The sequence below is a fragment of the Hemicordylus capensis genome, chromosome 3 (assembly GCF_027244095.1).
Source record: "Hemicordylus capensis ecotype Gifberg chromosome 3, rHemCap1.1.pri, whole genome shotgun sequence".
In the NCBI taxonomy this organism is placed as follows: domain Eukaryota; kingdom Metazoa; phylum Chordata; class Lepidosauria; order Squamata; family Cordylidae; genus Hemicordylus; species Hemicordylus capensis.
In genome coordinates this window covers 239,895,389-239,922,739 of record NC_069659.1, presented here as the reverse complement: position 1 = coordinate 239,922,739, position 27,351 = coordinate 239,895,389, and the positions used below count along the sequence as shown (strand labels likewise).

At 41.9% G+C, this 27,351-nt stretch overlaps 1 protein-coding gene across 1 annotated transcript in view; it reads right to left on the bottom strand.

Annotated features, from left to right (window-relative positions):
- Nucleotides 1-27,351, bottom strand: part of PCDH15 (protocadherin related 15) — a 1,296,732-nt gene that overhangs the window by 487,635 nt on the left and 781,746 nt on the right. The window contains 2 exon segments of the mRNA XM_053307474.1: nt 4,756-4,911; nt 19,365-19,525. Of these exon segments, the coding sequence (XP_053163449.1) occupies nt 4,756-4,911; nt 19,365-19,525 (317 nt within the window).

The window sequence follows — 27,351 nt, the reverse complement described above, 5'->3', positions numbered from 1 at the left end:
AAGCTCACGGTGTTAAGAGAGAGAAAGGCTATTCATGCAAGCAGCCCAGCCTAGGCTAGGGCAGGGCAGTCTGGGCTAGGCTGCTCATGTAGAATGCCAGGATTGGTCCAGATCCTGGTGCTCCGGCTCCTGCTGTTTCTTTCTGCCCTGGCTATTAACTGATATTAAGTGCACTTCAGGTTTGCTTAACCTTGGCAAGCAGTTGTGTGCACAACAGCCACGGGGGTCTGAAGGCTTCCCCACCGGTCCTCCGCCATTTTTGGCAGTGAGACAGGAGGAAGAATTGGTTGCGCTCATGATGCGAGGCACCCTGGGATGAGGGAGGGGGAAGTTCTACCACTCCCAGCTTGTGCTTTCTCTGTGCTGCTGCTCGTGTGCGCACGTGACGTGGTAAAGGCAAGAACAGCCGCTGTTCGTGTGCTGGGAAGGCAGGCAAGTTTCTGCCTTCCCTGAGCCCCACAGAGCGGCAGCCAGGAGGTCATGTGTACGGCCTCAGAGAGTGAGAGAAGGAGACAGGAGCTGGAGGGATAGGGGAAACTGTTCACAGGTTGGGAGAAAGTGAGAAAAGAAGAAGAAAAGGGTTAGACAATATGTGAACTGAAACTGAAAACAAACAGAACAAAAAAAATAGTGCATCAAGAGTGAAACACAAGATAAAAAATGTTAGTTTTTAATAAGGTATTCATGTGAATGTCAAGCTTTAGGATGAAGGCCTAAGAAGCAGACCTTCACTTTACCCTGCCAAACTTCCCACTAGGGAAGATAGGTTTTGGTGAAACTGGCAGGGTGGATCTTATGGGCTTGAGGTGGGAAGCTTATAATGTTCCTGATGAGCTCATCAGGATCAGAAACACAATGAGGCTGAAACTGAGTAATGAGCTATAAAATGAACTAATTTGATATGATTCAAGCCCAAATTAGCTCAGTGTAGGAGAGATCATTCTGAATTGAGATAGGCAAATCTTTCCATTGAAAAATTATTTTTCTGATGAATAGTAGAGGTGTGCATGAACCAGTTTTTGTGATACAATTTGAGGTCAAATCAAATTGCCTAGTCCTCAGCTGTCTCGATGAAGGGCAGCATGGATGACGCTGGCAGGGGCTCCGCCTACTCCCCCACCTGCCAGCATCTCAAGTGGCAGGTGGGGCAGGCTATGGTCCAGTTCAGACCTCTATGCATGCATGGATGCCATAAGAGTGACTTCCGTGTGTGCACTCTAATGGCATCCACATGTACGCAGAAGCCCAAACTAGGTCGTAGCCTGCCCGCCCTGTCACTTGGGGGGCCAGTGGGGGGGGGGTTAAGAAGATCCCCTGCTGCCATCCTTGGTATGGGACTAAAATTGCCTTGGTTGCCCTCGTGGATGACCTATGCTGGGAGCTTGACGGGGGACTGTATGCCTGTAAATTCTGCTAGAAATCTCAGCGGCATTGGGTACCATTGACCATGGTATCCTTCTGGACTGCCTCTCAAGTGTGAGGATTGTAGGAGCTGCTTTGGAATGGATTCTGTCCTTTCTTGGGGCAGCGGCGGAGAGGTCCAGAAGGTAATGCTGGGACTACTGCTCAGCTCCTTGGCCATTGGCCTAGGTGGTACAGCAGAGTTTGGTTTTGTCCCCCATGCTGTTTAACATCTACATGGAACTGCTGAGAGAGATCATACAGGGACTTGTACTGAGTTGGCAGCAATGAGCAGATGATACTCAGCTCTATCTCTTCTTATCACCTGATCCTAAGGAGACAGTGGGTCCTGAGCCAGGGGCTGGAGGCAGTCATTGGCCAGATGTGGGCTATTAAACTGATATTAAATTCAGACAAGGTGGAGGCACTGTTGGGCAGTAAGAGGGCCAATCGGGATGAGGGGATTTGACTGGTTTGTGATGAGGCTGCACTCCCCTTGAAAGAGCAAGTATACAGCTTGGGAATCCTGTGGACCTCTCTCTGCTTTGGGATGCTCAGGTGGAGGTGATGGCCATAAGTACCTTTGCACAGCTTTGGCTAGGGCACCAGCTGGCTGCACCCCTTTCTTGAGAAGGCAGATCTGTCCACAGTTACCCATGCTTTAGTCACATCATGGCTGGATTACTGTAATGTACTCAATGTGGGTTAGACCATTCTGAAAGAGCTGCACTGTCTACCAATTTGTTTCTGGGTCCAATTCAAGGTGCTGGATTTAACTTTTAAAACCCTTAACAGTTTGGACCCTGGATATCCAAAGGACTGCCTGCTCCCAAGGTTTCTGCCCACTTGACAAGATCATCAGAGGGGTTTTTACTCCATGTGCCAATGGTGAGTGTGGCTCGGTTGTCAAGCATGTGGGACAGGGGCCCCAGGCTTTGGAATGTTCTCCCAGCTGGCATCCACTCCTCAGTGTCAAAACACAGTTTTTAGGAAACAAGTAAAAATGTGGCTCTTCATCCAGGTTTTATAGGAAAGAATGTTTTGGGGTTTTTTTAATATGAGAGAACTGTTTCCTGCCATTGCTTTTATATGAGAGAATTTTTTTTTGCTGTTGCTGCTTGGGGCTGTGTTTTACTGATTTATATAGGTTTTAAAAATAGAGATGTAGTATTTTTATATTTAAATGTAGTATTTGTACTTTTAATTATGTATTGTTTTAATTGTGTGTTTTAATTATACTGTAAATTGTCTTGGAATTATTTTAATGAAAGGTGGTATATACATTAAACAATAACAATATCAAAGTGTGTGTGTGTGTGTGTGTGTGTGTGTGTGTGTGTGTGTGTGTGTGTGTAATCTGTTTGAAAATCAGGCTTGGAAGACTTGATTGAGGGCAGTGAGATTTTGTCAGAAGAACAGACAGGGCCCAGGGCAGGTTATGGATATTTTTTTTATTCTGTCACATCTGATCTATAAGTATTCATCAGAAAATAATAGGCATCTCTCCATTGCACTTGTTGACATGGCATCTGCCTTTGATTTAATTTGGGAAAACATTCATGGAGCAAATACTGTATGACTAGCATCAAACTAGACATGATGATGGAAACCATGTATTGTAAAACACATTCACATATTAAGAACGTAGATGATTTTCTAATTTTAAGATCAAAAGATTGCTTTTGACAACCATAAAAAATAAAATCTTGAACCTATGTTTAAGAATATAAATGCATAACCTATAAGTTAAAGGTGTTTTCTATAGCAGAGAAATTTTTCTATATCAGTCTTCTATAACAGAGAACAATACAATTTGAGGGGAAATTGCATGGGGTTTGATCAAAAGCCAAGGATACATCAATGGTTCCTAGGTGGCTAAAAAACTGAAAAGGCTAAACTTCCTATTTCAGAATGCTGCTCTTGTAGAATCAAAGTTGGGATAGTCCTTTTCAGGTACAAACTAAATGTGGAAGATTCTTAGCTTTGAATCACGGCATGGAGGAAACAGTCCACAGCAATGAAACCCTGAAAAGTTGCAGTTGCAGCAGAGGTGTCAGGCATTGAAGAGCATGAGCTGGGAGGCCACTATATGGTTTGAATATTATTCCTGTCTTTCTCTGAATTTTTTACCTGCCCTCAAGCCAGAGAAGACAATTTGGATCAAACGATGCATTCTGTGAACTACGCATCACTGCAAGCATGCCAGGGCTATTTGCTTTTATAGCACAGCCACCATTCAGATTGGGACCACAAGGGGGTGGTCAGAGGCACTCTTACCCCTGGACTCCCAGGCCAAAGGCCAGGGCCTCCACCACCCCTGGGACCCCCAAATCCTCTTTAGTCTGTCCTAGGTGGTGTGACCACTGCGCTGCCCCGCTGCCCTACACTGTGCTGGTCAGCCAAGTGTGATTGTGACCTGTGCCGAGCCTGACCTCTGCTTTAGAGAAAGAGGGGGGAGTGAGGAAAGAAATATGTGGGATGGGAATATGTTAAATTGTGTACTGAAATGTTTCTGCTAATGCATATTTGCATAAATATACCTGTTTTATAGTCTTACATTCTTGGGAGTTCAGTTGCTGTTTCAACTTGGGAGTTCAGTTGCTCAAGAAACCATGGGTTAAAAATACTGTATGTGTCACTCTGTGTGTGTGTGTGTGTGTGTGTGAGAGAGAATGATGCTTAACTTGTAGGGTGGGGGAGGCTCCAAAGGCATCTAGATCCAGCCTCCAAATTACCTAGGTGTCCTTCTGTAAAAGAATGTGAATGCTTAACTTGAAAGTACGCATTGTGCATATGATACATAGTGCATAGGAATATCATTCTGCATGTGATATCCCTCAGATTTGCTATTTTGTTTTTGATATGACACAACTAAAAGGATGTTGATAGGAAATATCTTGAATTGACTGATATAGAATAAAGCCAAATTATTGTTAAATGCAGACTGGTTGCCAAGAAAGTAGCTCTTTTTGCTGAAACAAAGTAATAATGTTGTAAAACAAAAGGTTTGTTTGAATTTTAGAAGAGAACAGGATTTTGTATTTTGTTATTTCATTTATGCCTTTTAAAAATATTGTAGAGTTTTATATTTTCATGGCAGCTCTCTTGCTCTCTTATATCCACACACCCTCTTCCTGAAATATAACTCTGCTTGAATTCATTAAATTTATGAATCCTCAAAAGTGTTTTCCGCTTGAGGCAAGTTGTTGTTACAAGCACAGAGAGGGTTTAAACTCAGCTAAAACACAAAAACATCTTAAATGCATTAGTACTACACAGCTATGAAGGCATTTCATACCTGAAGAGCAAGAGAAGGGAGAAAAAAGACAATGACAGCAACAACAATGAACTGACCTCGTTTACAGCTACGTAGTACTGCTGCTGCTGAAACTGAGGAGAGTTATCATTTCTGTCCCTCACCACAATCCGCACTTCATGGTTGATAATAGTTCCTACTTTTCGGTTAATGCACTGGACTTGGACGACAATAGACTGAATGGACATTGGTGGCTACAAAGAAGAGGGGGTAGGGGAGAAAAGCACCATTACTTGTAAGTACCACCTCATTTTGTAAAGTATCCTTTTTGCACAAGAACAGCTACATCATTGAGGATTATACCTGTTATCAGGATACATCTCGGGGTCTGAAAATTTACCAGGTACAAGGTCTGGAACAAGGCAACTATTGTTTAGGATCACAAACTTTCAAAAACTGTAGGATATATCTAGCAAAAGGTTTTTTTTAAAATCGAGATCATATTCTGCCATCAAGTCAGATCATTGCTGCACATTTCAATAATGAATGTAATGTGACTTATTGACTTAATGTGTGCAAAATTTACGAATCCTATTATAATGCAACGAATTGTACTGGAATGAAAATATAACCAACTCTGAAAACTAAAGATAAAGCACATCAGTGTAGTAAGTCACTGAAGGCTGATATAGTCATAAGGAAGCAATCTGGTCGCATATAGAAGCACACTCTGCATATTCTAGTTCACATTAGAGCAGGCCTGCTCAACTTTGCTCCCCCCCAGCTGTTTTTAGACTACAACTCCCATAATCCCCAGCCCCAGGGGCCAATAGCTAGGGATTTTTTATTATTATTATTATTATTATTATTATTATTATTAATTCAATTTCTATACCGCCCTTCCAAAAATGGCTCAGGGCAGTTTACACAGAGGAATAATAAATAAATAAGATGGCTCCCTGCCCCCAAAGGGCTCACAGTCTAAAAAGAAACATAAGATTGACACCAGCAACAGTCACTGGAGGGGTGCTGTGCTGGCGTGGATAGGGCCAGTTACTTTGGGAGTTACTCTGGATTATGGGAGTTGTAGGCTAGCATCTGCAGGAGGGCCCAAGTTGAGCTGCCTTATATTAGAGCTACAGTGAAAGTTAGTCAGTAATAACATGCATTCTATGTGCACAAATAAATATGTACAATATATCATTTCATGCTCCTTGTCCTGCTTATTATCTTTGCCTTCTCTTGTTCGTTTCTGTGTATGTTAAATGGGGAGTGAGTAGGTTCTTGAACCGTTATCCCTATCACTCTTTTGAGCTCAGCACAGAGTGGGAATCAATGGAGGTGGTACAAGCACTACCGCCCAACAAATGCCACTTCCAGTCACTCAGATATTAAGCCCTCCTTCTACTTACATAATGCCTGACAAATGCTGCTATCTTGATGAGAGGAGTTCCTAATCCAGGAAGCTTCCTGAGGGCAGCTCAATTGTCCTAGCAATGGATATGCTAACAGTTCTGCTTGGTGAGGCAGAGGGCTTGCAGGGGTGCTTCTGTTGGTGATGTAACTGTGTATAATGCACAAAGCCTAGTATAATACACAAAGCCTAAAGAGAGCTAGTGGAGAAAGAAGACTTCTTTCATCCCTTCTTCTCATGTGCAACTGTTGCTCCTCCCACCACTGCTGCTTGTAAAAGAAAAGGAAAAGAAAGGAAATGAGGAAGAGTGTTTGGGAGTCGGAGTAGTGAGGAAGGAGCTCTGGGGACAGAGAAAGAGCAGGGAATTCTGATTTGGCTCTGATTTTTGACATGAGAGGAATTCAACAGCCTGTACAGTTCACCTCTCAGTTGAGGCAGGCTTTTTTCTGAGTGGTTCTGGAGAACTTTGACAGCACCTTTATTATTATTATTATTATTATTATTATTATTACATTTATATCCCGCTCTTCCTCCAAGGAGCCCAGAGCGGTGCACTACACACTTGAGTTTCTCTTTCACAACAACCCTGTGAAGTAGGTTAGGCTGAGAGAGAAGTGACTGGCCCAGAGTCACCCAGCTAGTATCATGGCTGAATGGGGATTTGAACTCAGGTCTCCCCAGTGTTAGTCCAGCACTCTAGCCACTACACCACACTGGCTCTCTTTATGGCCAAAGGGTCTTTGAACATGCCACATACAAGCAAATTTTGAAACTCAAGGTACCTTGCAAAGGAATTTGTGCAGAGATGTTGGTGTTGGTCATTCAAAAATGAAAACATGTAAAACAAACAAACAAAAATACTCCTGGCCTTTGGCACACCCACCAGCCCTTTGGATACCAACCTTTCACCAGGGGATAATACAAGACATTCCAATTAGCAATGAAGCTATCTTTAATAAACCCTGTACAGCTAATCTAAATGCCTTACTGCTTGGTCAAGAGAAAGTACTGTATTAGCTATGAAAGCTAATGTACAGATAACAAACTAATCTATGGGCTTAGCAAATGTTAACTACATATTAGCACAAGGGCATAACAGACAAAGTGAGATATTTAACACCTTTGCTAAACTATGACATATCTCAGGTTCAAAGTAGCATAAAATTGTGTGTGTAGTTTGGTGTGTTTTTATCTTCAGCTTTAAATATCAGCTGGTATATCACATGCCATTTATATTCCTGTTAGATAAGAAGAAGAGACCACTTGGTCAGATTATAGTCCATCCAGTCCTGTATCCAAGTTGCCCAGACAGCAGCTTCTGGGAAATCTAAAAGCAGGTCATGAAGGCAAGAGCTTCCCTCACCCTCACCCTGCATTATTTATTCGACTGTAATTTAGTACACAGTGGCAACCCTGCCTTTGTACTTGAAGGTTCCATTTCTCTATCCTGGCCAATAGCAATTAATAAATCTGTCTCCCTTGAACCACTTTAGCCCCCTTTTACATCCTTCTAAGCCATTGCCACCACTATATTTTGTATGGAGAATTCCAGAAGCGTGAATATGTATGTTCTTTTCAACTTTCCTGTACCTATCAGGAAGATAGGTACAGGAAAGAGCCCCTGGTGGCACAGTGGTAAAACTGCTGCCCTGTAACCAGAAGGTTACAAGTTCGATCCTGACCAGGGGCTCAAAGTTGACTCAGCCTTCCATCCTTCCGAGGTCGGTAAAATGAGTACCCAGAATGTTGGGGGCAATATGCTAAATCATTGTAAACCGCTTAGAGAGCTCCGGCTATAGAGTGGTATATAAATGTTAGTGCTATTGCTATCAACTGCATTTGTCTATCCTTTCTGAGATGAGAATCAGAACTGTACACAGTATTCCACGTGTGACAGCAGCAAAGATAATACTGATCATTATATTTTCAGCCCCTTTCCTAATAATTCCCCACATGAAATGTCACCTTCGTAACTCAGGAAAAGTTGACTTCTTCCTTAAGCTAGTCACCATGATCCAAAGATATTTCTCACAGCTAGTCATAGCTGGTTCCATCAGTGTATATGTGATATTCTGTGGGCGGGGGGCGGGGGAGGGGTTGTTTCCAAGAACATTGCTACACTTGCTTATACTGAATCTTATTTGCCAAATTTTGATGGCCATTCAGTGTTCCTTTTGGATATCTTCAGAGGTTGCTTGAGCTTTTATCACAATGAATAATTCAGTGTCATACATTCACTGCTTACCCCTTACTCCAGATCATAAGTATCACTGATGTCAATACAGATCCCTGGGAACTCCCCCTCCCCCCACTGCTTAATTTTCTTCATTGTGAGAGCTGTAGGTTTGGTCCTAACCTTCTGCTTTAACCAGTTTAACTAGTTACTAGAAATCTCTACAGTAGAAAAGGACAAATCTTTTTAGTAGCATAAAATTTCATGTTGACCAAAGATTCCTTCCTTGTATGATTACCTAATCCCACTTCATTTAATCCTGCTCAAATGCTTCTTTAAATTTACTGACTATGTTTGTTCTCTCTGTCTCTATCATGCTGAATAAGAAGCTCAATCTGTTGAAATCAAATAGAAATGCACCCATTCGCTCTTGAAATAAAAATGAACAGTGAATACTTTATAAACCTGTCTTTTAAAAGCCTTCAATAAACTTATTTTAAAAATAGGACAATAAAGGAAAGGACCAGGTATTTTGCTGTTAACTTCAAAACTTAGACGCTTCAGGGCTTCACCAGATCATATGAACCCAAGAATGCATTATATGCCCTTGAGCCCCCAAATCTGAAGAAAATGTTTTTTGGGTTTTTTGGGTTTTAAAAAAAAATAAAAAATGAAGGAAGAGATTGGCAGGAGAAAAGAAGCTGCAGGCTTGGCCAGAGGGAAGAAACCTTTTTGGCTTATTCAGTAGGAATGCTGCCTATGGTGTGTACATTCAAATTATTGCTGCTTTTGCAAAGCAGCAAATTGCATGGGCTACATTGTCAACCAGTTCAATCACCTGAATATATATCTGCACACAGCGGATTGAAAAGGGTATATTTTGAATTTCAATAGGTTCTTCCATCCAAAGGGATCAGTTCACAAACATTCACAAATAAAGGTCTCACAAAAGTGTTGTACAATTGAGGAAGGTTGTTTATTTTGTGAGTGTGGAGAGACGGAGCCATGAAAATGCATGGGCCTTTTTTTGCTGAATGAGGAAGGCAATTAAGGCTGTGTGTACAGACAATCATTGCTGTTGAGAAATACAAGCCATGTCTGCCTTTACAGTTAGCTAGATAACTGTAGAAATATAATGGAGGAGTACAAGGCAGCCTGCCTGTGAGGGGAAATACCTTCTCACAACAGTTTCCAAATTCTAAATAACAGCCAGTTTTCTATACAAGGCAATATATCAGTAAAATTGTAGACCAAAGTGCCAGCACCCTCTGGCCTAACATTTTACACCATTAAGGGAACCTTCAAAACACTTAGGAAATCCACTTCCTTCATTGACATCTACCAAGCAACAAGTAAAGCAATATTTAATTAAAACCTTGAATTTATTTTATTTATTTTTCATATTTGTATACTGCCTGATATATAAGTCTGTAGGCAGTGTACATAATAACAAATTATAATATAAAAATAAAAACAAACAAAAAATGTTCACAGAATAAAAAACAATTAAAAACAATTCACAAAGTGAAACCATTAAAATAATGTCACAGGATAAAAACAATTAAACAACTTATAATTAATTTTAATTAAAAGCCTGAGAAAACAGATGTGTTTTAAGGGTATTTTAAAAATCAATCAGAGATAGAGAAGCTCTTATTTTGACAGCAAGTGTAATCCAAAGCCCTGGGGTGGCCACAGAGAAGGCCTAGCCCCAAGTCACACCCAGATTTGCTGGTGGCAACTGTAACTGGATTTCCTCAGTTGATCTTAATAGGCGACAGAGTTCCTGACAAAGGAAGCAATCTCTTAAATATGCTGGACCTAAGCTGTTCAGGGCTTTATAGGTAATAATGAGCCCTTTGTATTTCACTCAGAAACGTATTGGCAACCAGTGCAATTCTTTCATATAATACCCTGAACCAAATCTCCTGATGATACGGTTTTATGCAGATGTTAAAGAGCAGTGGAGACAATATAAAGCCTTGTGGAACTCCATACAATAACTCTCACTTTGCAGAGCAACAGTCTCCAAGTGACACCATCTAGAATCTACCAGAGTATAGGAGCAGAACCACTGTTGAACATCCCACCTCCCTCAGGTGACCCAGAAAGATACCATGGTTGATAGTATTGAAAGCCACCGAGAGACCCAAAAGGATTAGCAGAAACACACTCCCTCTGTCAATAGTTAATTCAAGATCAAGGCTGACCAAGGCAGTGTCAACCCCATAGCCCACCTGAAGGCTGGTTTGAAATGGGTCTAGATAATCAGTTTCCTCCAGGACTGTCTGGATCTGAGCAGCCCTCTCAATCACCTTGCCCAACCATGGGTGATTAGAGATGGGCCTATAGTTGCCTAACTCTGAGGAGTCCAATGTAAGTTTTTTCCAAGTATGGTCTCTAATTATAGCCTCATTAAGACATGATGGCATCCTACACTCCCTCAGAGAAGCATTTATGATTGAGGAAACATACAAGAACCCAAACAACATATTATAACTTGTTAAACTCCAAAAAATTTCTTGTTGGTTTTTCTATGCCCATGGTCTAAACATCTTCCATCTCTAGGAGGTTTCTTTAATTTGGGTGAAGAAGTTATTGGTTTCTTTAATTTGGGGGAAGAAGTTATTGGTAATAGTGCTGATACTGAGGTATTACTTGCTTCTGCATAGGATATCCTCAATATATATGAACATCCAAAATATGCCAACATTCAGACTACAAGCTGAATAACATTTCACACACACGGCAGGGAGAAAGGCGATTTTCACTGATCTCCATTCACTTTACAGCCATCAGTGCTCCCAAAAATATTCCCCTGAGGGATGCAGGATCCTTACGGACATATTTTTCATAGGCACAGAGAGTAGCAGAGGATAGGGGGATAAGCAAAAATCACCCTTCCCACATTGTTCACTTGGAATGTTATTTGAACATTAATCTGGATTCTTGAAAATGAAAGGATCTCTGCTAAGAGTAAAAAATGGGGGGATTCTAATAATAAGCTGAGTAGTTACCATAGTGCTTCAAGATGGTGGATCAAAATAAAAGTACCGTATTAGGATCCCCTAGGATCTCCTCAGGAAAGTAGTTTTTCTTTCTTTCTTTCCCCTGAGCTGAATTCTCAGTTCTGGCCAATTTTGTTCTCAGTGACGTGAACAGGATCTAACTGCCTCCCTGAACCCCATAAATCTCTACACCCTCCCCTAGCACAGCCTCCCTTCACTCAAATTTAGTATGTGATGAATCCCAGATCTCATATTTAGTGCAAGAGTGCATTCAATTAATTAATTAATAATATTTTTACACCACACCAAACTTCCATCTCTAGGAGGTTTACGGGGGGGGGAACACCTCCCCACCTTTTGTTATTTACTGGGTTCAGCCATTTAGGTACACCCTTAATTCCTTTTTCACAAAAGGTGAACCAACCCAGGTGAACCAACCCTTTAGTCATGCAAGTCAAAACTGATTTAGGAGGAGGATCCTTAAAGGAAAAATCCTTCGGAGTTTGGAGGAAAAATCCTAAATTCAGATTGATCAAAGACTTGCATCACATCAGAGATTGATGTGATTGGGCCTTCTCATTGGACTGAACAACTGTCCCTGGAAAAGTGGAGAACCTTCCCTGTCTTTAGTTCCTATTAATATTTGAGTATCAACCTGGACAGATGCCACCATTTTCCAACTCTAACCTGGAGATGCTACAGGGATTAATGTTCCCTTAGCTAAGGACCTGCTTAATGGTGGGATTAAGGTAAAACAGTACACCATATTAATTAGTTAGCTACTGTTTGTATTTTCTTTCTTAATTCCTGTGTATGTGTTTCCCTTTCTTCATCACCCAATTTCCTATTTGTGTGCAACCTCTATTTTTCTTAATACATTTTATATACTTAAAAGTGGTTTCAGTTTGGTTTTAAAAGTACCTTGTAGAAGGTACTTGCAGACATTTCTCCAAGTGCCAATGCATGGTAACTCTGCAACTGTATGCTGTTGTCTTTGAATTCATGCTTATCAAATATTGTTTGTTTTCCTGGCTCTGACTGTACTCTGTCAGAAAGTTTCATGTCAGACAACTCTAGGCTTTGCTGAAGTAGTGTCTGAGCCTGGTTAGTGACTCTAGATCAGTCTTCATGGTGGCAGCCTGCCTTGAAAGAGCACCATGTTCCAAAAGTGGGACCAGATAAGGGTGGATCCCAGGGAAATGTAATTGCCACTGCCCCCACAGTCCATCAGATGGTCTCAGGGAGCTTTCATTGGAGTTGCCTATGCCCAATATGCCTTTCTCTGTCTGTGGTGGTTAGAATACTGCAGTATAGCATCCAGTCATCACAGTGGGAGGGAGGACGATTTGCTGGGAAAGATTCTTTCTAGTTTGAGTTTGCCTTGAGATTGCCTGCAATTGAGGCATGCATTAGGAGCTGGATACATTTGTCTTCTGGACCAGTTAATTATAGTCTATGACAACTTCACCAGTTTACACAGCTCAAGAGAGATATTTGCACTGCTTGGCTTTATAATCTTGGGAAATGAAATACAGTTAAAGCTCCATTAAATTTTCAGTTATATTAAAAGCTTGCAGCACTCTACCTTAAGAAACCTGTCACAAAAATAGCACATAGAAACATTAATATGCTTACACATAATTGTTCATTTTAAAAAAGTTTTTATTGGTACCTTTGAGAAGTCCAATACAGCTGTGTTGTGTCTACTAAGGTGCTTTTATTTTATCTAAGGGAAGCCAAACAGCCTGTCATATAACTCAATACCCACCTCTCCCCTTCCCCTCTCCAGCAAAGATTGAAAACATGAGGTTTATCAAAAACCTGGTGGGCTTCCATAGATGGCTAACAGGAATTGTTCAGCTTCTGGCTCACAAATTGTGCAGACTTTAGCTCTGTACAGAAGTTACATCGGAAGCTGCCATATACTGAGCCAGACAATTGGTCCACCTAGCTCAGCATTGTCTGCACAGACTGGCAGCGGCTTCTACAAGGTTGCAGGCAGGAGTCTCTCTCAGCCCTATCTGGAGATGGGAGGTAGGGGACATGGAATGCCAGGGAGGGAAATGTTGGAAGTGAAGGACTATGCACTGTCTCTTGTCTCAATGACATATGAGGACAGACTAGTGAGTCAGAGGGCTAGAGGGTCAAGACACTGCTCATCCCTTCTCTACTGCTCTGACACTATCTCTTTGGAATGTAGATTGCTACTCTCAGGGACGCTTCCGTCCTTCCTGCCTTGTCACTTCCTCTCTCCCTTCTCTTTCCTGTTCCTTCTGCCTTGCAACATGCAAGCTCCTCTCTGCGGCACCATGTGTGCAGAGATGCAGAATCCATCTGCATCCAGCTAGCTAGCCAGAAATCCTAACTCCTCACTTTCCTATCTAGAATGGAGTTCTCTAATAAATACCACTTATATTGATTTGAAACTATGAACTGGCTCCAAGTTACTTTACTCTCAGCATACACGCATGCCGTGTTGTGCCTCTGTGCACTCTGCTATAATGAAAAGGGTTTCTCTTACCAGAGAGAATTCGCAACAGGAACTTGGAACTTTCTGCATGCAAGTATGCAGGTCCTCTTCCCAGAGTGGCACTATCCCCTAAGGGGAATATCTTGCAATGCTCATAGGGCTAATGTGAGAATGCTGGCTAGCCCTACCACCTCATGCTAGTCCACTCCATGGCCAGATCCCTTGTTATCTCCACATACAGTGTTTGTCTGCTTTTGCAAATGCTATACTCTAGGAAGAGTTTCTCTCCATTTTTTTGGAATGCCTAATATTCCACATCATGGGGAGAAACTCCAGGTACAGCATTTGCCACTGCAGACAAATGCCTTAGAGCAGAGGTGTGTGGTTACAGAGCATGCTAGCATGATAATAAGGTTACCTTTGAGGACAATCGGGAAGCTGCAGCAGGTCCAGAATGCAGCAGCTCGCCTACTCATGGGTGCCAGAAAATATGACAGGATAACACCTCTCCTACAGTCATTGAACTGGTTGCCTATTCGCTTCCGAGCTCAATTTAAGGTCCTGGTTCTGACTTTCAAAGACTTATGGGGGCCTGGTGCCTGTCTACCTACAGACCTGCCTCTCCCATCCAGTTACATCCCGTCCGTTTAGATCATCTCAGATGACCTTTCTGTCGGTCCCTGATTTCCAAGATGTTTGGGGCTCTAGGACCCATGAAAGGGCCTTTTCAGTTGCCGCCCCACTCCTTTGGAACTCTCTCCCCCTACAGATCTGGCTAGCCCCTTCCTTACCAATCTTCAAATCGCTATTGAAGACTTTCCTTTTTCGCCAGGCTTTTGCCCTGTAGTTCATTTTTCTGTTCTTTGGTAGTTACTTTAGTTTTTAATTTAGAATGTAATTTCTAATGTTGCCTGTTTGCTTGTTATTGTGCACTGCCCAGAGTCTTTGGAGTGGGTGGTATATTAAATGTCAGAAAGAAAGAAAGAAAGAAAGAAAGAAAGAAAGAAAGAAAGAAAGAAAGAAAGAAAGAAAGAAAGAAGCTAGCGCACTCACATCATCCCTGTATCTGTGTCTGGGTAAATCTGTGTAGGCCTTTGACATATAGAATAATAACTGTACAATTGTTTACTGATTGAAATTCTAACACTGGTTTACAATGTCCAGCCTTTGGACTCTAAATGGCTTTCATTGTGGGGTTTGTTTGTTTTTTGGTTGCCTTAAGAAAAGTTGTTTCTCAAAAGTATTTGGACTTAAGAAATTGCATATGGAATCAAGGGTGTAGCAAGGTTGGAGTGGGACCAGAGACAAAATTTTAAAATGCCCCTCCCCTCCTGCTTTACTCTCCTTCCAGTCCAGGGCCTCCGCACACCCAGGCCCCCAAGAATTTAAGTCTGATATTTCAAAATAAATATGCTTAATTAATCATTTTAATTATTTTTTAAAAAACAAAATGTGTTTTTTAAAAGGCAATAGGTGAACAAATCTAAAAGAATCTTGGTTTTCTTTTGTTGGACAAGAAAGAAGTACAGCGTGCTATTGCTTAGTGATGAATTCTGCTGTACTTCATTTTACTATCCTTTTGCAAAGAAACTGGCAGTTTCCACTGCTCAGCTTTGTATGGTAATTAAGTGACATATTTCAAATACCTTAAAATGGAAGGAGCACCAGTGAGAAAGATCTCAATTATGTTCTGCCTCCTGAAGAAAAAAAAAAAAATCTACGACATGTTATGTCGTCAGTAATGTTTTAAAAGGGAGGAGGCAGTCATGTAAACAACAACTTTTTAAAAGACCAGAAGCCTCTGGAAACATTTCCCCGAATTAAGGACTGCAGCAGCTATAACCCCAAAAGGTCTCTGAGCAAGGGGTTGGGTGGGAGAGCGGTCAAAGCACAGTTTATCTGCGGCGAGGGGGTGGAAAGAAAGATGATTGAGGGGCAAGAGGATCGGGAAGAATATGGACCCAGAAGGAGGGGATGGAGCATGAAAAGTGTGTGTGTGTGTGTGTGTGTGTGTGTGTGTGTGTGTGCGCGCGCGGAGGAGCGAACCATGCAGCCTGCAGTGTGTGTGTGCAAGAGGTCTTGAGCGGCAATTAGAAGAGACTGGAGTTTCATTTTTGTTGATACGAACAACACGTTTTGGAGCCTTTGTCTGCTTTGGAGCTGTGCACCCACATGATCAGCTCCTCTCATGTTCTGGGGTTGTGGGGTCCCTGCCAGCTCCTGCAACTGACACAAACAATATGCCTAGGAGCCAGGCAGAGGAGAGCAAGCGCAGAGGCATATCTAGGGAAAATAGCACCTAGGGCAAGCACTGAAATTGCACCCCCTGTCCAAACATCTGACACCCATCTTTCAGATAACTTTACCATAATATCAGCTGAAAAATACAAGTCAAGCGCGTTAATCTTTTAATATTTCAAAAACTATTTAGCAGTGGACGTAGCCAGACCAAAAAATGCTGGAAAACTACAAATTTCACTATGCTGGGGCTCATGAAATATCCAAATACTATGTGGAGGTGTACTTGGAAAACTAAACAGAAGTGCCTCTCTACTATGCATTGTAGCATCACTATTACATAAGTTTTAAAAATAAATGGACAATTTGACTTTTCCCAGATACTCTGAAAATAATTAAAGGATATGCAGAGTAAACTGTGTCACTGCTTAGAATATATTCTAGTATTTCAGAAAGACAGTTAAAATGAGAGAAAGAGAGCAAGAAACTCCCAGTAGGTCTTAAAATACTAAGGATTTCACACTGATTCAAAGAAAAACTCACCATTAATAACCACATTATTAAGACATCACATTTAACTCACTTATCACAAGAAGCAAAGTAAGAGCAAATGAATACAATCCTAGCTCATAAGCTTCTGCTCTGATCTACACAAGCCCTGATTCTCTGTACATAGTGCCAAAGTGAATATGTGTACAGTGACTTTTATTAAATATATATTTTAAAAAAAATACCTGTCACCCCTTCAGGGGGCCTCCTAAAGGCTGTGGGGGGTCTGCAAAGGTTTTCCTTCCCCCCACTAGCCTCTAGGGCTTTGCAGGGACCATTTGAGAATGTGTGGTGGCCATTTTTTAAAACAATCTTTAAAAAAAAAAGTCCGCTGAAAACAAAATGGCCACCACGCATGCTCTAATGGCCTCTCCAAGGGGTGAACAAGGCACAGAGTGGGTGAGGCGTAGAGGGCAGTGTGGGAGACAGAGGAAGTTTGACACCCCTTTAGAACATTGCTGCAAAGCTATACAAGATGCAAAGCAGCAGAAAAATCTCTCCGATCCCACCCCCATGTTTTGCAGAGAGAAGAAAAAGACACTTTGCAAAGGACTCCTGTGGATGCAGCAGCACCTCCCACTCCCCCTGGGCTGAGATGTGGAAAGAGGGGAGGCTCTCTTCTGCCTCTGCTTTCCACCGCTGTCCCCACCCCACCCACTGGCTCGGCTTCACTCTTTCCTGCTAGGGGGTCCTCTAGCCCACCCACTCCCCACTTGCCCCTTTTCCATTCGCCACACAACCGGGACTGGGACGCTAACCAAGCAGAAGCACTTGGAGCAAGGCGGGGGGGGGCGGCGGAAGCAGTCTCGCAAGTGCTTGCCCCCACTTTTGATTCTCTCTCACTTTCACCTGATGATGGCTTCTCAGTAGAATGCTAAACAGGGGTATCATGTGCAGCTGCATCAAACAGAAAAATGTTTTCTGAAAAGCCTTTTTGTTTGGTGCAGCACTGCAGCTGCACATATACCACTTTCTGTTTACCGAGCTTCAGTGAACTACTGGAAGGAGCACTGCAAAGAGTCATTTCTGGGCTGGGCATCCATACCTAGGCAGTTTTTGTGGGAGCCCTTGCCGCTGAAACTCTCACTCATTCCAAGACTATGCAGCTCGGTAGCCACCTTTTTTCTTTCCACTGCGGTTGCACTCCGCACTGCTCCCTCCTGCTGTGAGCTGCTCCTCTGTCGGGCTAAGCTGTTGTCTTCCAAGCCGCCCCGCCCCAGGGACAGGGTGGACTCCGTCCCTTTTTCTTTCTGTATACAAGTCAAGGGGCTGTGCTGTCCTATTGCAAGCGGCTGGCGTTGCAGGCTCTGAAGGGATGGGAGAGGAAGTGGGAGGGACGCTTCTCTTGTGGCTTCTCTTATGATTAACAGAATGATTATGTATATGGGTGCCAGGAGAGAGAGGGGATCACTCAGGGTACACTCAGGGATCAGCTGCTCAGCCAAATGCCGAGGGGAGTCACGATCGGGCACTGGGGAGTGGGTCATGTGACCTGCCTCGGGGGGGGGGGGCTCAAGGTGGGGACCCCCCAGACAACTGCCTCCCCTTGCCTAATTATAGTTACACCCCTGTATGGAATTTATTTATTTATTTATTGTTAAATTTATATACCACCTTCCATTAAAAACAATCCCAAGGCAGTTTACAAAAGTTAAAAATATATATATAATAAAAATGACAGTTAAAAGTATTAAGCTAAAAATATGAAAACAAATCTGATTTAAAATATATAATATACAAACACAAAAACTGTACACGAATTAAAAACACACAGAAGCAGCAATAAAACAATCATGTAAACGCCTAGATAAAAAGCCAAGATTTAACAAGCTTCCTAAAAACTGTGATGGAGTCTGAGAAGTGAATGACCACTGGGAAAGCATTCCAAAGTCTGGGGGCAGCCATAGAGAAGGCCCTGTCCCACGTGCATGACAACTGAGCCTCCCTCATTGTCGGCACCCGGAGCATCAATATACTTACTTATACCACAACACATATAATCATTTTGAACATATTTCTGAGTATGTTTATCCTATTCCAGCCACAACCACCAACATGCCAAAACAAGCTACTGAATGCAGATGTGCTGCAGCATAAGTCCAAGAGGCTTACACAGAAGGAAATGCCATCAATATCCAACTAGGATATGCCACTGCATATCTAGAATCTCATGTATTGCGCCATATGGATTCTTGTGCATTCGTGTCTTGGGTACATCAGGCAACATGCATTCAACTTTCTGCTACGCTCATGATTCCCCCAATAAAGGTGATGATCTCTGGCTAGACAGGAGATTAATTTAAAACAAATATCAAATGTGTTCTTAACATTCTAACATAGAAAACTATTAGCCAACATGCCCTGCAATGTAATGCAGGCGGTTCTGAGTCAACGTCGTGCTATTGCAAGTGCCTAAGGAACCTCTGGTGGTCTTGAACTTTTGCACGAGAGCACAATATTTAAAGTAGCATGCCTGCACTACAGGAGCACTACTTACATTGGAAAAAATGAAGTAGCACTTCTGGTGTCTGGGTATGTGCACACAAGTGCAAAAAGCACAAGACTGCTGGCAGTTCCTCAGGAATGTGCAGCAGTGTGGGCAGCTCAGAAGCACATTATGCTGTTGTACATGCTGGCTGTCAGAAATAAAATATGCTAGAGTATCATAAACGTTTTCTTTTTGGTTTATAGTATTTTCAACCTCCAAGACCTTCTTCACCTTTTGTTAGTTAGTTTGTTTTGCTGAACATACATAAAGTTCCACTTTGTTAGTTAGGAATCTAGTTTTCTACTGAAACTGGAAATTCGGTGCAAAAAAACACAGCACGGATTAGGAGAGAAACAAGCAAACTTACATCTCTGTCCAGAATGCGTCCAGTACTGTTTAGAAAAAGTCTCTGGTTGATAGGGTCTAAGATAACCCAGTAGTCTACGTTGTCCTTTAATGTTAATTCAATAGTTGGATCTGGTCCTCTAGCTGTACCTTTGATCAACATGCTGTCTACCAAGATAGTACCTGAAACAAAAATAGCGAAGACAGGTTTTGTGTTATGTATGTGCAATGCAGATTTTCGAAAGGCAATTAAAGGTTTTCTCATGTGTCATGTGATTGCTAGGTGACACATTTTCTAATTATGAGCAGAGCTTTTCCAAACACTGACAACTGAAATCTATTATCCAAAGTTATGAACAAAGAAGAACAGTCACAACATAACTACATATGTTAAATTAATTAGCATTAAATTTGTAACAGGTTGGATCAACAGGAAGGCAATAAAATAAAATAAAATAAAATAAAATAAAATAAAATAAAATGGCTCTGGATATAGTTCCTGAGTCACCAACACTATGAACCATTGGTCCCAGAAAACTGCTGATTTGTATATTTTTTTCCTTTGGTTTACAAGAACATTGAGAGCCCTTTCACACAACCATATGGGGTGGATTGGGGGGCAGATAAAGAGCTCCTAACCCAGTAGCAACAGATGAGCAGACACTCTGCTTGGGTCGGCAAACCCAATGCACAGACAGGATCAAGATAGCCTTCCCAGAACACACTGCTCTGCCAGTAGACTGGCAACCCTCATTACATCATCAGCTGTTCTCTGATTGGCCATGAAGGGACAAGAGGCAGGCCCAGCCCTGCTGAAGGTAATACAAACAACAGGATCATGGAGTGTGCTTTGCAGAGCAGCACATTCATAATTTGAAGTCCCTGAAGCCACAGTTCTCTATTGTTTACATGGCTGCTAGTTCCCAGGAGCTACTAGGAAAGGTAAATGCATCCACACAACCAAAACAAAAGAGTAGGAGAGCTTTCTTTTCCTTCTACCTGGGTAAAGAGCAGAGTACAGAATTTGGGCTACCCTGCCTTGAACAATTTGTGTTGGAAGGATTCCCATGGATTCACATGACCATAAATCCCTGAGAATACTGTCTCTTATCCTCTTTTTATGGTCCTGTAAATGGGCTGCGGGGAAATAACTTGACTAGCAAGCCATAGGTTACCAGTTTGAATCCCTGCTGGTATGTTTCCCAGACCATAGGGAACACCTATATCGGGCAGCAGTGCTACAGGAAGATGCTGAAAGGCATCATCACAGGAGATCGCAATGGTAAACCTCTCCTGTATTCTACCAAAGACAACCACAGGGCTCTGTGGTCACCAGGAGTCGACACCGACTCGATGGCATACTTTACCATTAAATGGGCACAATGTGTATTATTGCCAGCTACCGGTGATTCTCCTATATTTAGCAGGGGGAGAGCAACTGGCCCCATCCAATCAAATCCCAGCACAGCATCCCTCCAGTGGCTGCTGCTGGTATCTATCTTATGTTTCTTTTTAGTTTGTGAGCCCTTTGGGAACAGAGGACCACCTTATTTATGTATTATTTATTTTTCTCAAAAGCTTTTGGACTTCAGATTTACTTGGAGCTTTACTGTATTTTATTATCATCATCATCACTATTATTATTATTATTATTATTATTATTATTATTATTATTATTATTATTATTTCAATTTCTATACTGCCCTTCCAAAAATGGCTCAGGGCAGTTTACACAGAGAAATAACAAATAAATAAGATGGCTCCCTGTCCCCAAAGGGCTCACATTCTAAAATGAAACATAAGATAGACACCAGCAACAGTCACTGGAAGTACTGTGCTGGGGGTGGATAGGGCCAGTTATTCTCCCCCTGCTAAATAAAGAGAATCACCATGGTAAAAGCTGCCTCTTTGCCCAGTTAGCAGTTAACTTTTGCAAACTGCCTTGGGATGTCTTATGAGAGGCAATATAGAAATTGAATTGAACAAACAAATAAACAGCATTGAGAACTTTGGTTGAAGAGCGGTAAATAAATAGTAGCAGCAGCAGCAGCAGTAGTAGTTCTGGTTGTCTACTATTGCCTATTATTTCAATGAATATTATTTGTAGTTACTTAGGGCACCAACTACTAAACACAGCTACTGAACAATCTTTGTTAATTTCTCCCTGTACAAATGTTATTGAATCAGATGAAGCTGCATGAATTGCATCTTTGGCAAGGAGTATATCAGAAGATTCCATATTTAATTTGTTAATCTAGATAAGTGCATTGTATTTTATATAAGGCTTTCCATCGCCACTGACTTCTGATGCTAACATAATGGATTATTACCTTTGGTCTGTTCTGATGTAGCAAGTTTAATGTTCATATGTCAACAGTTTTCAATACACAGAAGAGTTAAAAGTACATAGCATATAATGTGCTGATCTTAATTATGCATATTTGAAACAGCACTTTAAAAGCCTCCTAATGACTTTTTTCTTTATATATAGGAATTTAAAGTCTACATGTTGGCTTTTATGAACATTCTTTTTTGTTCATTTGTATTTATGATCTTTTCTTTTAGGTGCTCAGAGTCAGCTTTTGTCATTAGGCTAAAATTCTAAATGGATGACCTACTGGCAATATACAGATTTCAGTCTGTTCACTAGTTCAGAAACATACATACTTCCAAATACACAATGTATGTTCTTGACATCTAAATTCCTGCATGGCAATCCATTTTTCACAGACGCCATATATTACAATAGAAAGTGGCTGAATGCCAGCAACGAGTGTTGCCAGATTTTCATTCATTTTATTTACTTATTTATTTAAACATTTATTTAAACATATTTGTATATATCCCAAAATGCAAGTCTCTGGGTGGTTTACAACAAAACAATACAAATAATGAATAAAAAGGTTGAAAAATTACAATAATTTAAAATTTAAAACAATGTTAAAACTATTTAAACAAACAAACTATAAAAACAGTATATAATCAAAGCTTGGGTGAACAGGCTTTTTTTTAAAGTTGCAAGAGATGGGGAGACTCCAGGATGACCTAGAGAGCAACCTGGCTGCTGCATTCTGAACCAACTGCAGTTTCCAGAATACATACAAAGGCAGTCCCACATAGAGCGCATTGCAGCAGACAAGTCTGGAAGTGAGCAGCAGATGTACTACTGTTCTGAGGTGATTTATCTCAAGAAACGGACACAGCCACTGCTTCAACCTGGGACACCAGGGAGAGGTTTTTGTCCAGAAGCACCTCGAGACCGTGTACCTCTTCCTTCTGGGAAAGTGTGAGCCACATCCAGAAAAGGCAAATCAAAATCATCCCCAGAGTTCCGACTCCACACAATAAGTACCTCCATATTATCTGGATTCAGTCTCAGTTTGTTATCCCTCAACCTGCCCATCACCACCTCCATGTAGGCATTTAAGGATGTTAGGCCTTCACCTGATTATGCTAACATGGAGAAAACAATTTGAGTGCAATCAGCATAATGATAGCACCCGCACCAGATCCCTTGGTGATCTCTTCCAGCGGTTTCATCTAGATGCTTCGATTTTGAAGAATGACAGTCCTCAAGGAACATCACCTGGAATCTGCCTGAGAGGCAAAGCAGTGCCTCCCAGTCACAACACCCTCAGAGGCTCCAGAAGGAAACTATGGTCAATAGTATTGAAAGCCGCCGAGAGGTCCAAAAGACTCACACTTCCTTTGTCAATTCCCAGTTGGAGATCATCCATCAGGCTGACCAAGGCAGTCTCCACCCCATAGCCCATCCGAAAGCCAGTCTGAAATGGGTCTAGATGATTAGTTTCATCCAAGACTGCCTGAATTCCCGACTTTTACCCTGGATTCCCAACTATTTTCAACCCCCTCCAACTATTTCTGTGTTGGAGTAGGGGATGTCTGGAGTTCCAGGCCATCCTGCTGCCACTGCTGAGCTGCTCACATTTTTAATTCAATTTTGATGTTGCCATGAGCGCCAACCAATTAGAGGCTCTCGAATGCACACATGGGGAGCCCTGCACCTACTCCCATCCTCCCACCTGACCCAGGTGAACCAGCAGCTCCTGCACTCAGCTCGGTGAGCTTATGCAGTGCAGTCAGCCCGCAGCCTTCCTGCCGCTGCTATGTGTGTGCTGCCTCCACCAGGTGGCTGGCACATAGACAACAAGGGTGGGAAGCTTTGACATGGCATGGTCAGGGGAGCTTTTTGCGTATGGTGGCAGGAACCAGAGAGCTGACATGTCCGTGAGTAACTTCAACTGTCTCAGACTCTCAGCCAAGTGTTTTTTGAGCAGCTGCTAGCTCCAGAGGTAGCCTCCTCTCTTCTTTTTTCTCATTGCAGTGGCCCAGTGCAGTAACGCAAGGACTAGGAGGGACTTCTCTACTGCTACGCGCAGATTAGCAAACTTCTCTCCCCCCGCAATATGCAGAGGGGAATGTTCTATCCAGTAAACTTTTGTAATGTTTTGTTTGGATGTTTGTCCCAGTGGGGATTGGAGATCCTGTGGGGTAGGAGTCAGAAAGAAAAGGGAAATAAAGGGGAGAAGTGGGGTGGAGTTGTTTCTGAATAAAGCTTAGTTAAACAAACATAAGATTGTTTGAAGCAGCTATAAAACAGGGAGTCTGGTGTTTGAACTGTATAGAGAAAGGGTTCCATGGTGGTTCCCCCCCCCCTCTTAAGAATGAAATAAAAATGCACTATTTGTCCCCATGGAATTCTATGATCCTCTACAGTACTGAGTTACATTTAATTATCATATTTTTAAGCAAAGTACGCATATATTATACCAATTAGCATGTGTATATTTTATGCAAATATTTATGCAAAGTGGAGACATTTTAGTGAATAACACCAAATATTTCCTCTTTTTTGGTGACAAATTTTGACTATTGTCACCATCTGGACCTGGCATCCCTATTGGCTCTACCTACTGACTTTGGCTCTACCTACTGACTTACTTCCACTTGGGCCAGAACACAAGCATTGGGATCTTTAACTCCTTGCCCTTTTCTGTTTATATAGCAACAGAAGCTGAGCATTCTGTTATCACCTGCTCACTTTTGTTCAAGAGCCAAGTCACAGGTAAAGAGGAGTGAGAAACAGACACATGAGGAGACTGATGGTGCTATAGTCACCAGGTTGTTGGACAATATATTGTTATTCTCATTGGAAACAAGGTGTGAAAGAACCCTTTACCTGTTAAAATACAAGGGAAAGTAACTAACACTTTTATTGTGGGCTGATCTGCACCAGATATTGCTGTATGCCCATTAGTTCTAAACTATGCTCAGGTGAAGCTACGCACATTTTTTAGGTTGGTGTTATGAAACTGGGTGATGGCAGCCTCAGACATATTTCAACTACCATCTTTTCTCTCCCCAAACTAATATATGGCTGGTTGTGCCATATCAACACATGCATTTCCTAACATATCTCTACAGAGGCAGGCAGTTGTGTAATCTCATACTTTGAAAAAGAACAGTGTCACTTTTGACCCCAAGATATTAATCTATCAAATATTCATCTAGACACTCTTTATAGTGCATATGCAAAAGGAACAAGTGAGTTTTTCATGTCATAATGAAACGCTGGACAGCAGGCTCTTCCAGATCCAAAGTTCCCCACAACAAGGACATTGAAGCATAGCTTTGCAGCCAGCCCATCCTGAATAGCTCAGCCAGTAGAAGCACATACACAACCTTTGTACTTTGTCCTATACAAAAGGCAGCTGACATTTTACGCTCTGTGAAACATCATTTGTGAAATCCCAGTTACATGGTTCTAGGCTATGTTAGCAGGTGAGTGCCATGTGCTTACCCTGCTTTAGAAAAGAAGCACATTATATATAGGGAACAATTTGTACTAGAATCCTATTCCTAAAAGAAGGCAAACACAAAAGCAATCAGGGCAGGACATGTAAAGTCAGATATGTAACTTTCATATTATTTGTACCAGCTGTTAAAAATGTTTACTATGCTTAAAATTGCTGCTAACGTTCCCAACTATTAAAAAAGCATATAGGAAGGTCAAAGGGAAATTAAAAGGCCTGTAAAAAGTCAAATAATGTGCATCTTTGCAGAGGCAGCTGTTTGCAGAGTGTTCCTCTTCATGCTGCAGCATATCCCTCTTGCACAGTATTGCATGTTTTCATTGTCAAAGGAGCTCATTTACAGGAAGCTGAGTCCCATACTGCCCAGATGACTGCTTGGACAGTACAGAGAGCATGGTGAAAAGCGCTGGGACAGTTCCAAGTGTTTTCTCCATAGAGTTGTACTCCTCACAACACTCTCCAAACATACCTCCTGCTGCGCCTTATAAGCCATCACAGCTGCTGCTGGGGTGGTAGTAAGAACATAAGAACAGCCCTGCTGGATCAGGCCCAAGGCCCATCTAGTCCAGCATTCTGTTTTGCACAGTGGCCCACCAGATGCCACTGGAAGCCACAGACAGGAGTTGAGGGCATGCCCTCTCTCCTGCTGTTGTGCCCCTGCAACTGGTACTCAGAGGCATCCTGCCTTTGAGGCTGGAGGTGGCCCATAGCCCTCTGACTAGCAGTCGTTGATAGACCTCACCTCCATGAAGTTATCCAAACCTCTCTTAAGGGGGTAGGCTCAGCTTCCTGTAAAGGAACCCCTTGAACCTGAAATTGAATTGTCCATGTAGTTCTGGGAGAAAGCTGCAAAGTATTCTGCTTCAGTACTGCCAAAGTACAGGCCTAGCAATTAACCCATCTAGAGTAATGCTAGAGAGCTATAGAAGACATGTATGTGAAATTGCTTAGATATTTTTTTAACAATCCTTAACAATTTTTAAACATTTTTTATTTAACAACAAGGATGCACATGTGAAATCAAGCTGGCCTTCACTGAATCTTTCTTCAGTCTTTCTCAGTTTTTGACGTGCGGAAGAGAAGATCCTAGACTGTGTGTACCTCCAGGACTTCCATGGAGTGAAGAAACTCCTATATCATTCTTACAGGCAGTACAAAAAGACATGGAGTACAAATGGCATAGCCGGGAAATGACTTGACTAGCAAGCCAGAGGTTGCCGGTTCGAATCCCCACTGGTATGTTTCCCAGACTACGGGAATGTTTCCCAGACTATGGGAAACACCTATATCAGGCAGCAGCAATACAGGAAGATGCTGAAAGGCATCATTTCACACTGAGCGGGAGACAGCAATGGTAAACCCCTCTTGTACTCTACCAAAGACAACCACAAGGCTCTGTGGACACCAGGAGTCGACACCGACTCAACAACAAACTTTACCTTTAAGAGCATTCTGCACTTCATGACTACCTACCTTCCTAAATTTGTCTCCAGAATTTGGGAACAGGGAGGCCACATGTAAGTAAGTAGCCTAAAATAGCACTATACCTTAGCTTAAGTACAATGAGGTAAAATATATTGGCTGAACTTCCAGACTCAGTTACTCAATAGTACTACTCAGGAACTACTCTAAGGGACTACTAAATTTCCATAGGACTTTTTCTAGTAAATTTAGTCAGGATAGTCATTGTTGCTTAATGTCTACAAGGAAGTAGGTGTGTGCACAAAACACATCTTGCACATTTTTCGAGATCAGAACAGAACACAAAATGCACAAATACAAAATGCATGAATTATTCCATTGGAACAACCGAGCGAGCTGAAGGAATGACCCCTGTCCATTGGAATGGACCGACCCAAGCATCATTTTGGATTCCAAAATGTAGCTTGGAATGGGATTGGAATGTTCTGCCTCAGAGCAGGTCATTCCATTCTGAGCTCAGAACAGGCTCCCGCTTTTAATAGTGTTCTGAGCTCAGAACCCTCAAAACGGCCCATTTCGAGGTAGAACACTCCGACCTTGGAACATTCTGCATACCCCTACAGAGAGGACAAAGGTCTATCTTTTTAACCACAACTTTTCTAGTAAAAAAACCCTATCATTTATAAAAATTGAAGATTGTCTTTGGACAAATGTACTCAAATAGTATTATTTTAAACTAACCTTAATTGTTTG